Here is a 15,180-nt window from a genome sequence, read left to right as displayed (position 1 = left end):
CTAATAAGTGTTTCTCTTTAAGCATTTCAAAGCTGAACAGTGTTCCTTCTTTCATTATGTTGCAAAGAACTGTTATTCCTTTAGCTGTCCAGTCCTTAAATCTAGCATCCAATTTATTTGGTGTAAAGTCCGAGTCATATGCACACCATTTAAGAATTACAATATCTCCCTCTAGATTATATTCTTTTATAGTAGTTTTCCATATTTTAAGAGTCAATTTCACCCATGGGTTATCAATAGTATTTATGTACCTTTGCAGGTTGTTCTCAGCCAAAATTGCTTGTATGGGGATGGGAAGTACCCGCTCCTCAATGTTTTTCCATTGAGCGTCATATGATGGGTTGCACCAACATATCACAGCTCTCAACTGTGCTGCAAAATAATAATCTCTAAGAGAAGGTAGGCCCTATCCCCCCCTTTTCCTTTGCTAATTGCAAAGTTTTGAGCCTAACTCTAGGCCTTTTACCCTGCCAAATATACCTTGATAACATCTTGTTCCATTCATTGAATTGATTTTGATTAATCTCTATTGGTAGGGTCTGAAAGAGATATAACAGTCTGGGCAGTATATTCATTTTAATAGACTCAATCCTTGAACTGAGATTGAGAAAAGGAATCAGGTTCCATCTTGCCACATCTTCCTTAATTTTTTTATATAAAGGCTGATAATTGCATTCTGATAATTTTGCCAAATCTTTTGGCATAATGATGCCTAAATATCTGAAAGAATCTGTGTGCCATGCCCAGGGGTATCAACTTTCAATTTCTCTTGGTGGGCTATAGTAATATGAAAGTAATTGGGTTTTATCTATGTTGATCTTGTATCTTGATAATTGACCATACTGTTCAAAGGATTGCATCAATTTAGGTAAAGAGTATGTTGGTTGCACTAGATGGATCAAAATGTCATCTGCATAACAAGCCAATTTATGCTCTGTCCCTTTAATAGTAATTCCCCTGATAATCTTCATTTTGTCTGATGTATTGAGCTAATGGTTTCAGATATAACACAAAGAGTAGTAGTGATCATGCACAACCCTGTCTCGTGCCCCTTTCTAGGGTAAGACTATTTGATAAATATCCATTGATTTTAGCCCTAGCAGTAGGATTGTCATATAGTGTCTGTATAGTTTTATTAATTGTGTCTTGGAAACCAAATCTATGTAGAACTCTGTAAAGAAAATTCCAATTAACCAAATCAAATGCTTTTTCAGCGTCCATGCTTATCACTATTGCTTTGATTTTATTTGTTTGTATATGATCCATAATGTGAAGTGTCCTTGGTATATTGTCTTGTGTCTGGCATTGTATAAAACCTGTCTGATCGTTACGTATCAGTATGGGTAGAAACTCCTCTAATTGTTTGGCCATGATGGAGGTAAATAACCTATAATCTACATTAAGAATGGATCTTGGTTTAAATGACCTGCGTTCCATTTTATCCTTGCCTTCTTTCGGTATAGCTGAGATTATCGGTCCCTTCTAATTGGGTGGCATTTGTGCCTTTTTTAGAGCCCAATTCAGTGTGGGGAGTAAAACAGGAATTAACTCATTTTTAAATTCTTTGTACCACTCTGTCATATACCCATCTGATCCTGGTGACTTGCTTAATTTAAGCCTACTAATTGCAGCTTTTAATTCAACTTCAGTTATGTCAGTAGTCATCCTTCTATTTTGTTCTTCGCTTAAAGTGGGTAACTCTGGAGAATTCAAGAAGGTGTCAATTTGGGTTATGCTTCCCCTTGGAACTTTGGAATATAGAGTTTTGTAAAACACTTCAAAAGCTTCTTGAGTTTCACTTATTTTTTATCATTTTCGTTCCTGGGTCCCTAATTCTATGAATTGTATTTTGTGCTATTTTTTTTTTCAGTTTCCACGCTAGTATTTTCATAGATTTCGATCCACTTTCATAATGTCTGTTTCAGAAACATTAAATTTTTCCCGATTTCTTGCATAGCCAAACTATTTATTCCTTTAATTTCCCCTAATGTATCCTGTGCCATATTCAATTTGTGTTTTTTCTCTAGTTCCTTCAGCCTATTTTGTAATTTCTCTAATGTTTTATTCCTTATTTTTTTCTTATATGAAGATATCGTTATAATTTTCCCTCTTAAGACTGCCTTCAGAGTATCCCATAAAATGGGAGGTGAAACCTCTCCATTATCATTAAATTCTAAGTGGAGACCAATTTCCTTTTTAATTTGTTCCTTACAGTACGGATCATTGAGTAGACTTGAATTTAGTTTCCACATAGTATTCTTTGGTTGTAGGTTGTAGATGGTCACTTACATCTATTGTCCCAATTCCACAGGTGTTTATTTTGTCTTTGTCTTTTCCAAATGTTATGAAATAGTCTATTCTTGTATATACAGAATGTGGAGCAGAATAATGAGTGTAATCCCTTCTGTCAGGGAAAAGGTCCCTCTATATATCAATTAAACCAACATCCTCAAAAAGTGTATTAACTTTCTTATGTAAAGATTTTGTTTCATAGGTTTTTCTATTGCAAGAGTCTAAGTTTGGTTGTAATTGTAAATTTAAGACTCCCCCACATATCAGGAGATCTTCTGTTTCCATTACCATAATATCAGTAATTTTCTGAAAGAAACCAATATCACTTCCCGGGGGTGCGTATATATTCAATAGAGTAACTGAATTTCCATCTATATTCCCTCTTACCAGAATATATAAGCCCTCTTTATCCCCCATTTCGAATATTTTTTCAAAATTTAGCTTACTTGAGATCAGAATAGCAAGTCCTCTCCTATGTCCTGATTTATATGAGGAGAAAAACAGATTAGTGAAGCCCATTCTCTTTAGTTTTTTCTGCTCATTATCACTTAAATGAGTTTCCTGTAAATATACTACATGGGCTTGTTCTTTTTGCATTTTGGATAAAATTCTCTTATGTTTCATTGGATTTAATAGCCCATTGACATTAAAAGAAATGAATTTTACCTTGTCCTTAGCCATCTGTATTTATCTGTCAATGTATCATTGAAATTAGAATAAAACTTAAATCGATCTACTCCCTGAACAAATAAGAACCAAGAAACGCAATTAACAACAAAAATGGCTACGAACATGTGATTCCAAGGCTGAGATCTATAGTAGATGACCCTGCATTGGGCAGGAGGAAGTGTCTAGCTGTGGGGATAACCCTCCTCCTACTTGTGAGTTGAGAGCCCCCATTGCAGTATTCATAAAAGTCAGTGAACAAATCCATTACACAGAAAAGATTTCCCTGTGTACTCTTTTTATATATATAAATACACACACTCACACACTCACACACTCTTTCTTTCTAAATCTTTTTATTAATATTAATAATATGGACAGAATACAGATGATATATTGATAAAGAAATTACCAACATACACATTCCATTACATATGAAAAAAAAACATACATAATAGTTACAATATAAATGAGTTTACCAAGACATAAGCCATAAGATATATGTATGGACATAGTAAATCTAAATATTTCATAATGTATAATATAAAAAAAACAGAAAAAAGAAAGAAAAAAAAACAAAAAAAAAATTTATATAATGCAGAACTAACTAATCTAATCTAATAACTATAGCTAATAAGTAATATAAAAGAAAAAAAAACAAACAAAAGAGAAGGAAAAAAAAAGTGGGCTGTTTATAATATCTCACAAAAATAAGTATTCATCAATGCCGTCACTTCCGGTCCTCTCAAAATACATAAGCTAAAAGCTGGGAAATCAAATGTACTTGGCAAAGGGTCATATTACATCATATGAAAATGTTGAATAAATGGTCTCCATAACTTTTCAAATTTAATAGAAGTCTCAAAAGTACCACTTCTAATTTTTTCTAAATTTAAACATAACATAGTTTGGGAGAACCAATTAAATACAGTGGGAGGATCAATTTCTTTCCAATTCAACAATATAGATCTTCTAGCCATCAGAGTTAGAAATGCAATCATTCGACGGGCTGAAGAAGATAAATGCTGTGAATCTAACATTGGTAAACCAAAAATTGCGGTAATAGGATGAGGTTGTAAATCAATATTCAAAACCGCAGATATAATATCAAAAATATCTTTCCAATATTTCTCCAAAAATGAACACGACCAAAACATGTGAGTTAAAGACGCAATTTCAGAATGACATCTATCACAAATAGGACTTATATGAGAGTAAAAATGAGCTAATTTATCCTTGGACATATGGGCCCTATGTACAACCTTAAATTGTATTAGTGAATGTTTGGCACATAACGATGATGTATTAACTAATTGAAGAATTCTATCCCAATTCTCACTAGAAATACTAAAACTAAGCTCTCTTTCCCAATCCTGTTTAGTCTTATAAAGGGGCTCTGAACGTATCTTCATAATTATATTATAAAGTTTTGAAATAAGCCCTTTTTGAAAAGGGTCTAATTCAAATAAACTCTCCAAAGTATCTGAAGGCACAAAATTTGGAAACGTAGAGAGTACAGAACTTAAAAAATGTCTAATCTGTAAATATCTAAAAAAATGAAATCTCGGCAAGTTATATCTGTTGGATAATTGTTCAAAAGACATGAAACAATTATCTAAAAATAAATCAGAAAATCTTAGTAATCCCTTAGTTTTCCAAGCTGAATAAGCTTGATCTATAATGGAAGGGTGAAAAAAACAATTAGATACAATAGGACTATTTAAAACGAATTGAGTCAACCCAAAAAATCTCCGAAATTGAAACCATATACACAATGTATGTTTAACTATCGGGTTGTCAATTCGTTTCGGCAATTTAGAAAGAGCAAAAGGGAGAGAAGTCCCTAAAATAGAACCCAAAGCATAAGCTGATACCGATTTAGTTTCTAAACTCACCCAACAAGGGCCAAAAGATCCACCCCCATCTTTCAACCAGCATAACAAATATCTAATATTAGCTGCCCAATAGTAAAATCTGAAATTAGGTAATGCTAACCCGCCTTCCTTTTTTGTCTTCTGTAAATATGTTTTACCTAACCTGGGATTTTTATACTGCCATATATATGAAGAAATTTTAGAGTCAACATTAGTAAAAAAAGATTTCGGGATAAAAATTGGTATCGCTTGAAAAATATATAAAAACTTGGGTAAAATAACCATCTTAATAGCATTAATCCTACCTATTAGAGATAGAGACAAAGGTGACCACCTAGTAAACAAACCTTTAATCTGATCAATTAAGGGTAAAAAATTAAATCCAAACAAATCTTTATGGTTCTTTGTGATATTGATCCCTAAATAAGTAAAAGAGTCATTAACTAATTTAAAGGGTAAATTTCCATAAATTGGGACCCGTTTATTTAATGGAAACAATTCACTTTTATTAAGATTTAACTTATACCCAGAAAACTCACTAAATTGAGCCAATAATGATAAAACTGCTGGAATGGATTTCTCCGGGTTAGAAATGAATAGTAATAAATCATCTGCATACAAAGATAACTTATGAATATCTGTCCCACGATTAATACCCAAAATATCCTGTGATTGTCTAATGGCAATTGCCAAAGGTTCTAAGGCAATGTTAAATAGTAATGGACTAAGAGGACATCCCTGTCTAGTGCCCCGAAATAGGCGAAAAAAGGGAGATCTTTGATTATTGGTAACTGGAGGCTACTTGAGGCTACTGGAGTATGATAAATCAATTTAATCCATGATATAAATATCGGACTAAAATTAAACTTCTCCAACACATTAAATAAGTAAGGCCATTCAACTCTGTCAAATGCTTTCTCCGCATCTAATGAAATCACGCATTCTGAAGTATCATGTGAGGGAGTATAAACAATATTCAACAATCTCCTAATGTTAAAAAAAGAATAACGATTTTTAATAAAGCCAGTTTGATCATCTGAAATAATTTTGGGTAATACCTTCTCCAATCTAGATGCCAGTAACTTAGAAAAAATCTTGGAGTCTACATTCAATAAAGATATAGGTCTATAAGAAGCACAATTAGTAGGGTCTTTATCTTTCTTCAATATTAGAGAAATGGAAGCTCTATAAAAAGATTGTGGCAAATTCCCTAATCTAATGGCCTCCTCAAAAACCTTACCTAACCAAGGGGAAAGAGTAGCGGAAAAAAATTTAAAAAATTCAACTGTATAACCATCTGGACCCGGTGCTTTCCCAGAATTCATTGAGGAAATAGCCCCTTTAATTTCTACATCCGTAATAGGAGTATCCAATATCAAAAGATCATCAGATGATAACCTTGGAAAATTTAATTTCCCCAGAAAATCAGACATGGTATTATAATCTTGAGGAAATTCAGATTGATACAGGGAGGTATAGAAATCTTGAAATGCCTTATTTATCTCATCATGATTAACTGTCAGATTCCCATTCTGCTGACCAATCTTAGTGATTTGACGTTTAACCAGAGCATTCTTCAATTGACTAGCTAACAGTTTACCAGATTTCTCACTATGTATATAAAAATCAGATTTAGTTTTCATTAATTGATTTTCAATCGAGGATGTAAGTAATAAACTATGTTCCATTTGAAGTTCAACCCTTTGTTTGTAAAGCTCCTTACTAGGAGCAATCGAATATTTCTTATCAATCTCTTTAATTTTATCAACCAATAAAAGAGTTTCCATCTTGATACGTTTCCTCAAACCAACAGAATAAGAAATAATCTGTCCACGTATATAAGCTTTAAAAGTGTCCCAAAGTGTTCCGTAGGAAATATCATCCATAGAATTAGTTGAGAAGAAGAAGTCGATCTGCTCCTACTCACACACTCACACACTCACACACATTACACACACATGCGCATATATATATATATATATATATTCTCATTTTCGTGGGGAAAAAAGGAGTAAGTGAGCGAATAAAGAATAACAACTAAGTAATATAAAATCCACATTATAATAAGTGTTTCTCGAGATACGTATATCACTGTCTACTTTTGCTTCCATTTAGCTTCTCAACATTTTTAAAGTTAGCCAAACCTTATGGCTCTTCTGAAGGGGGTGAGGACTGTCTTTGGGAAACTCCTGGTCTCTTCCTGATATATTTCTCTCGGCCTCCTCCCGTCTCCTGCCTTCTCGATTCTCACACTATTTCCCAAGCTAAGCAGGATAATTCCTCAGCCAGGCTTCCCCTCGTTTTGGTCATGCTGACAGGCAATCCTCTGGCCTTCATGTCTGTAGTCGCCTCTTCCACTGTCTGGTACAACCGCGTCTCGTCGTCGTAAAACACTCCCAAGTTTAGCAGGGTATGGAGTTTGAAATCTAATCTTTTTTTTGCTTTAGTACTCGCTTTACTTCAGAGTATTCTTTGCGTTTTTGCAGGACTGCGGGGGTGGGGGGTAATCTTGGTCGAAATATATTAATTTATTGTTTAAAAACACTCTCTTCTTACCCCAGGCCCTTCGTATAGAATCTCCGCCTTGGTGCTTTACCGAAGGAATTTATTATTTTTGAGTGTGGCTTTCTGTCCCGGGTAGGTTTCGGGACGAGTGCACAATGGGCTCTTTCGACTTCCAGCTCCATAGCCGAGGGAAGATTCAGCACGTCCTGCAGTAACTTTCCGACAAACTCCATCATAGACGAGCCCTCCGCTCCTTCGGGAATGTTGTAGATTCTGATATTTTTCCACCGTGATCTTCCCTCCAGGTCAAGCAGTTTACCTTCTTGGTGATGTAATATTCTTATTGTCTTACTCAGTATCCGTTCCACATTTTGAACACAATCTTCCACCTTCTCAATTCGAGTCTCTGCCACCGCTATTTTTTGATTGACGCTGGTGAGCTCTGACTTAATATCATGGAGTTGCTTCTCTATTTCTTTCCGGAACTCCCTTATCTCTTTCAGGATTTTGATCATATTCACCGCTTCACTTGAACGATGCCCAGTGGCCGCCTCGCTGGCACGCGGTCGGGTAGGAGAGCCGCTCGCTGCACTCCTCTCGGCCACAGGCTCCGCGGTGTCGTTTTTTTGTATTTCCATTCCTTTTCCCCATTCTTGCCCCTCTTCAGTTCAAATATTTTTCAAAAAATACTATATTTGATGGGTTAACGGGGCTTAATACGTGTTTTTACGGAGGAGCTAGTGACTTAAGCTGCCATTCTCGACGATGACGTCACTGGAAACCCCGAGGAGTGACCTGTTCAAGAGGAACAGGTTGCATCTGAACTGGCGGGGAACCAGTATCCTGGCCGTGAGGTTTGCTGATGCTACTCGAGAGTTTGAACTAGTTATTTACTATTGATTTGTGGTGGAGAGGGAAGCAAAAGCTGTCCCTCCTGAAAGAGTTAACATTGGAGATGGGGAAGATCAAGGTGGTGACAGAGAAAACCCGCAGAAACTGGGAGCCTAGTGAGGTTGGGCCAGAAAAGGTGATGGATCAGGGGACAGCACTATGTGCAATTAATGTACTTTTCAGCAATTTTCCTTTTGTAGTTCAGCTATCAGTGGGATGATGATGCTGAAGAGGGTTATGCTAGTCCCTGTATAATTGGATAAATGTGGCCAACATGCATCTGTGGAAGGATGGGAACTCCTGCTCACCATTCCCAAGCTCCTGTTCACCATTCCTGAATTCCTTTGGGGAAATATGAATGAACGGAAGCAGGAGGAAGACGGAATTGTGTTGAGCTGTGATTTCTATCAGGGCCACTGATGAATTTTGGGCGTTTGGAAAAATTCATAAGAGGTTGTTGGAATAATACCGAGTGACAAGTCTTTTCCTTAAAGGGAGGTATAAATCAGCAAGAATTAAAAGGCTGTGTTTAAATAAATATTTGTATGACTTGCCTTTAGATAGCTTCACAGCCAGCAATGTCATCAACGTGTTTCGATTTCAACAATGGGGAGTCTTCAGTTCAGTCCTGACATACGCAGTTCAAGCTTAAGAACAGATGGCCACTTGACTTTAATAAGCCTTCAACACATTTGTCACTGTGGTCCACATAGATTCAAAGATTCCAAGTACATTTATCAACAAAGTATGCATGTGGTATACAACCTGAGATTCACTTTCTCCGCATATCGGTGCAAAAGAAAGAAAAGAACCCTATTCTAACCTATTCAAAGGAAAACAACTCCCCATGTGCAAAACAAAAGCAACTTGCACAAACAGAGCAATAAGTAATGAGCAAAAACACAGAATATAAAACAGAAAATCAAAAGAGTCCAGGCACATTTCAGTTCAGCTCAGCGCTCGTTATCTGCAGGTCAGCCTGATTCAAAATAGCAACAAAAAAGGAGTGACGAGAAATACTTCATATCGTGAACTTCAGGAGTTCAATCTACAAAATGCATTGCTTCGGCCCCCTCCTCCAACAGCATTGTGAGGGAGAGGGAGACCATTTGAATGCAAGCACCTTCCTCCGCCAGCAGCAGGTGAGAGGCTGTAGACAGCCCTGCGTGGAACAGTGCAATGATAAATGGGGAAGGAATCTGGCTTCAGTAAGAGATGACATTTGTTGCTTTTGTCTTCACAGGTAAGCATGGCACAAAGAGGAAATCTGGAAGAAGGAGCCAGGAGTAATAACTGTCATGAACAGCTACTGACGCGTGGAGTTCAGAGCCTCTCGGACAAGAAGGACATTATCAGCTGCTTGGTCTCTGCCTTGGACTCGATGGTCAGTGACACCTGTTCTGTCACAGTAGTCACCCACGATCAGCATAACCTCTCCGTTCATGTTTCATCCTTGTGAATAGCTTAACACCTCTTTCCAGTTGCTTTATTCCTTGATGATAATGTGAACAAAACTCTCACAGTACCCCAGGAGAAGTTTGTCCAAAGTTCAATAGGTTTGGCATGTTTCTGCTTTCAATGCTTGGTTAGATTTTGTTATGGGGACATGAGTCTGTGTCACAATTTTAGCAATGAATATACTCAGACCCCAACGGTGTGCAACAATTGCTGCTTCAATAATGCATAAATGACTACTTGTGGCACTGAATGATTTAACTTGCCTGTTAACTTGGGTAGCACGTAAGGTAGTGGTTAGCACGACGTTTTATAGTACCAACCACCCAGGTTCAATTCCTGCCGCTACTTGTGCATTCTCCCTGTGACCGTGTGGATTTCCTTCCACAGTCCAAAGATGTACCGGCTGGTAGGTTAATTGGTTATTGTAAATTGTCCCATGATTGGGCTAGGGTTAAATCGGGGAAGGTTCAAAGAGCCAGAAGGACCTATTCTGCACTGTACCTCATTCAATCAATAAATAAATAAATAGATAAAAGTGAAAAAATGCTTGCTACATAGTCCTTAAGAGTTCATTAATGGTTTTACTTGGAAGTCTCCACATCTCTAGAAATGGGGAACTTTGAGTTCCTTTCCTCATGTCCCTGTGAGCTCCACAGACCAATCTGATGTAACTCCCAGTATGTGTCCCGTGCCCTTATCTCCCAGTGTGGACCGCTGTACTGTTGCACAAACTCCCAGTATGTGTCCCAACATACCCGAATGTCTCGGAGGAAGAAGCAACTAAAAACGCTTAGAGAAATTTTATTGTCTGTGATTTTGTTTAGAATTTAAGTTCTAGGATATTTGCTGTTGCTAAGGATTTTCATTTTCAGCACATGGGCAGTGTGAGATGGAGTGGCATGTTGGGAATGAAAAGTAGATGGTTCACACAACAGGCGAAAGATCAGGTTTTTTTTGCTCATTCACAGCGTGTAGGTGGTGATTATTCCCTTCTCCCACACACCCACAGATTTGTGCAAGCAATCACGTCCACAAAGGTGTGTGTGTACGCTTAAAGGCAAATGTGGCCATGTGCACAATTGCAAACGTGGAGTTGTTTGTATTGTATATAATATGAGTCACAGGTTCCCACAGGATGTAAATAGTCCATTCAGCCTATCATGTCCAGCCTAACCAGTGGACGTCCATCCACACTGGCCCAACAGCTTTGCTTGCACCACTTTCTCAGACAGTGTATTCCAGGTAATCGCCACTCTCTGGGTGAAAATGTCTCCCCTGTAAATCTCTTGCCCATTATCCTAGCTTGTGGCCTCCAGTTTCATCTAGTTATGATATGGGGGAAAGTTTCCTTCAGTATACCCAACCTATACCTCTCATAATTTTATGTATCTCAATCATGTCCCCTCTTAACCTTCTCTTCTGTTGGTAACTGAAACAGTGCATCCACACAGCCTCCTGGTGAATCTCCTCTCTGTGTTCTCCTGTGCTATTATATCTTCTCTGTAGTGCAGTGACCAGAATTACACTTAGTACTTGAGTTGAGGTCTGAGCAATAATTTATAACCACCTCATTTTTGTGTTCAGTACCCTCAAAGTTAAATTTAATATCAAAGCAGTTATGTGCCCTTGTATACTTCCTTGAGATTTATTTACTTGTAGACATTCACAGTAGAACAGAGAAATACAGCAGAATAAGTGAAAGGCTACACACAAAGATTGACAAACAAAAGACAACAAGCTGGACTTGTATAAATAAATTAAATAGATAAGATAAAACTGAGATCATGAGTTCCAGAGTCAGGTGCTAAGGTCCAGGGGAGAAAAAATAAATGAATAAAAATAAAATGTATTTAAAATTTATTTTTAAAAATAAACAAATGAGCAATAAATATCAAGAACCTAAGATGAAAAGTCCTTGAAAGTGAGTCCATTGGTTGTGGGAACAGTTCAGTGATGGGACAGCTGAGGTTATCTCCTCTGGTTCAAGAGCCTGATGGTTGAGTGGGTAATAACTGTTCCTAAACCTGGTGGTATGAGGCTCTTGTACCACCTTCCTGATGGCAGCAATGAGAAGAGAGCATGGCCGTGGGGGTGGGGGTCCTCATTGGCGGATGCTGGTTTTCTGCGATAGCGCTCCATATAAATGTGTTCAATGGTGGGGACACAACAGGAGTAGACTGATTCATTCTTTCATTCTATTCTGTTATTCATTAAATTATGGAGCATCTTAATTTCATAGTCTGGCTCCAGTTCTATAATCATTAACACTCCTTTCTAACAAAAAACATCCATTACAGTTTGAAATGTGAACCCCACACTCAATAATAATTTTTGAGGAGAGAGTTCCAGTGGTCATAGAGTGGGAGTTACCCCTTGCATTAATTACCTTGGGCTTTGGACAACAGAAATGAATTTCCTTTCATTTGTTTAATAGTTGGTGTTCTGGTTCTGCCCAGAGATAGTACCTCTGTGATCTTTTGTTGTCTGCAGTGCACGGCGCTCTCGAAGCTAAATGCTGAAGTTGCCTGCATTGCCGTTCACGATGAAAGCACGTTTGTCCTGGGAACGGAGAAAGGAAAAGTGTTTCTAAATGCCCGGAGAGAGCTACAAAAGGAATTTGTCAAGTATTGTGGTAAGTTTTCACAACACTGCGCTGCTTAGCTGGGCCAAGTCAAGATTGTGTTTGAGCTTCCAGCACATTGTTGCAGGCTGAAAGATGCCTTTCTTTCTATAATGTCTCATCTTGGGTAAGAATATGTAATTGTGGCTGAGCTGTCGGTGCAGACCTACAACAATGCTGCATTGTCGGAAATACACAGTTTTAATACTTTTGTAGTAAGGACCTCAATGCCCTTTTCTGCTCTGCAAAAGTGGACATAATGATGGTTGCCCAGGCATCATCTTTGGTTGAAGCACTTTGCTGTACTATATAATCACATCAGCACATTGTGCTCTACCGTTTGACTTCATAACAACTGCAATTCGTTTAGCAGACTCCAAATGGCCTAATTCTGTCCTTGTATCTTATGGTCTTTTGTTGATACTGGCATGGGACGAATTTCAAGGTGAGTGTGAAGAGCAGAGGCAGTCTCAAAGTGTTCTAAGATGTGTCTGTCTCTTTTCAAACGTCATCAACAATAGATGAGCTGGTGTTCATCTCCTTTCTGCTTGTGGGATCTTGACGTGCATAAATTCACAGTCTTTGATGTCTACGTAACAAAAAATGACTGCATTTCAAAAATACTTCACCAGCTGTGATTAACTTTAAAATATCCTGAAGTGGTCTTTGTATGCAGTCTTTAAAAGGAAAACATACAGCTTTTACATTAACTATGAGTCTGTCAAAGACTGAAGAAGATAAATTAGTGGTTCATCTAATCAATATGAAGGATTTTGATTAAACCTTCACTTTGTAAAATGACCCCAGGCATATATTGTTTAGTGGAGCCTGACTCTTCATGACCTCATTGACCACAGGGCCCATAGGGTTTTCATGGCAAGATACGGAAGCAGATTGCCAGGCCTTTCTTCCGTGCAGATACCGCTGCGGCCCAGGTTGGGATCCAGCTGGGTTTGAACTCAGGATCATCTGCCTCCAAGTCCAGTTCTGATGCCACTACACCACCAGCCAGGCACATAGGCAATCTCTAAATTGTTGCAGAGCTTTTGATCAAAAACTTGGACAGGATCCAAGTTCTGATCAAACAAAAAATACAGGCAAGGCCATCGAAACACAAGCAAGTTGCAGATGCTGGAAATCCAAAGCAATGCACGCAAATGCTGGAGGAACTCAGCAGGTCAGGCAGCATCTATGGAAATAGATAAACAGTTGACGGTTTGGGCTGAGGCCCTTCTTCAAGATGGATAAGGAATTGGGAAGACGCCAGAATAAAAAAGGGAGAAGGGGAAGGAGGCTAGCCGGAAGGTGATGGGTGAAACCAGTTGGTGGGAAAGGGTCAAGGTCTGGAGAAGAAGGAATCAGATAGAGAGTGGACCATAGAAGAAAAAGGAGGAGGAGGGGACCCAGGGGGAGGTGAGAGGCAGGTGGAAAGAAATAAAAGCTTAGAGTGGAGAATAGAGGAAGAGGGAAGGGGAAGAGGCCATCAAAAACCCAGAAGATACCAGTGCAACTGCTGGTCTCTAAGACTAAAAGTGAAAGTTAGTCTCTAGGTGGCCAAATTATTACAAATAGGCTGGATCTAAATTGGCAGTGGCCCATTCTAGTGAGCTGCAGAAAGGCAAATGCACATTGTTGTGTGGAATGAGAGGGAATAAAGAACCATGTAAACATGCTGTTATTTACAGTGTTTTGGACCTTGTTTTAATAATACCATTGAGGGGAAATTGCTGCAGCATGTTTTAGTGGAAGATGATTATCTGCCATTCATGAATGGGAGCAGTGGCTGCAGAAGCCTGTGCAGAGATCACCTTCCTCTGACAGTGGGAAGGGGAGCCGGCATGATTAATCCTTCCCCTGAGACATCACAGAAGGAAATGCATCACCCAGCCAAGCGGTTGTGTTTGCTCTGATTTGGGAATCATTTTCAACAAGGTTGAAAACTTTGGATGAGGCGACTTTGAAGTATTATTGTAAAAGTCTCGACTCGACTTGTCAAATGCTGCGGTGAGTTTGCAGATATGCACTGGTAAATCAAACCTGTGCTTGCACTTCCAGCACTGGCTCATCAGGCTGAGAGAGATGTATGCATTTCCTCTCTTCAGAAGGGCTTTGACTAGGTGCTGCACATGAGGCTGCTTAGCAAGATAAGAGCCCATGGAATTACAGGGAAGTTACTGGGATGGGTGGAGCATTGGCTGATCGGCAGAAAACAGCGGGTGGGAATAAAGGGATCCTATTCTGGCTAGCTGCGGGATACCATTGGGGCTCAGCAGGGGTCGGTGTTGGGACCTCTGTTTTTTACGATGTGTGTCAATGAAATCATTGTGTGCAGTTTTGTGGCTAAATTTGCTGACGATACAAAGATAAGTGGAGGAGCGGGTAGTATTGAGGAACAGAAACCCTGCAGAGAAACTCGGATAGTTTAGGGGAATGGGCAAAGAAGTGACAAATGAAATACAATGTTGGAAAATGCATGGTCCTGCACTTTGGTGGAAGAAATAAATGGCAGACTATTATTTTGATGGGGAGAAAATTCAAAATGCAGAGATGCAAAGGGACTTGGGTGTCCTTGTGCAGGATACCCTGAAGGTTAACTTCCAGGTTGAATCGGTTGTGAAGAAGGCGAATGCAATGTTGGCATTCATTTCTAGAGGTATAGAATATAAGAGTAGGGATGTGTTGTCGAGGCTCCATAAGGCACTCGTGAGACCACACTTGGAGTATTGTGTGCAGTTTTGGGCTCCTTATTTTAGAAAGGATATGCTGACATTGGGGAGGGTTCAGAGAAGATTCACGAGAATGATTCCAGGAATGAAAGGGTTGCTGTATGAGGAACATCTGGCAGCTCTCGTGCTGTATTCCTTGGAGTTCAGG

General features: G+C 38.6%; 1 protein-coding gene across 7 annotated transcripts in view; it reads left to right on the top strand.

Annotated features, from left to right (window-relative positions):
* gtf2ird1 (GTF2I repeat domain containing 1) overlaps window positions 1-15,180 on the top strand; it is a 202,936-nt gene that overhangs the window by 44,258 nt on the left and 143,498 nt on the right. For all 7 annotated transcript variants that reach the window (XR_009512780.1, XM_059973054.1, XM_059973053.1 and 4 more), the window contains exons 3-4: window positions 9,472-9,612; window positions 12,177-12,318. Coding sequence is in view for 6 of the 7 variants with exons in the window: in XM_059973054.1 (XP_059829037.1) it covers window positions 9,478-9,612; window positions 12,177-12,318 (277 nt within the window). In the remaining variant the exon portion in view is untranslated. The remainder of the gene's footprint in view (window positions 1-9,471; window positions 9,613-12,176; window positions 12,319-15,180) is intronic.

Source organism: Hypanus sabinus, chromosome 6 (assembly GCF_030144855.1).
Source record: "Hypanus sabinus isolate sHypSab1 chromosome 6, sHypSab1.hap1, whole genome shotgun sequence".
In the NCBI taxonomy this organism is placed as follows: Eukaryota; Metazoa; Chordata; class Chondrichthyes; order Myliobatiformes; family Dasyatidae; genus Hypanus; species Hypanus sabinus.
The sequence above is the reverse complement of the archived record's forward strand: the minus strand, read 5'-3'. Positions and strand labels throughout refer to the sequence as shown.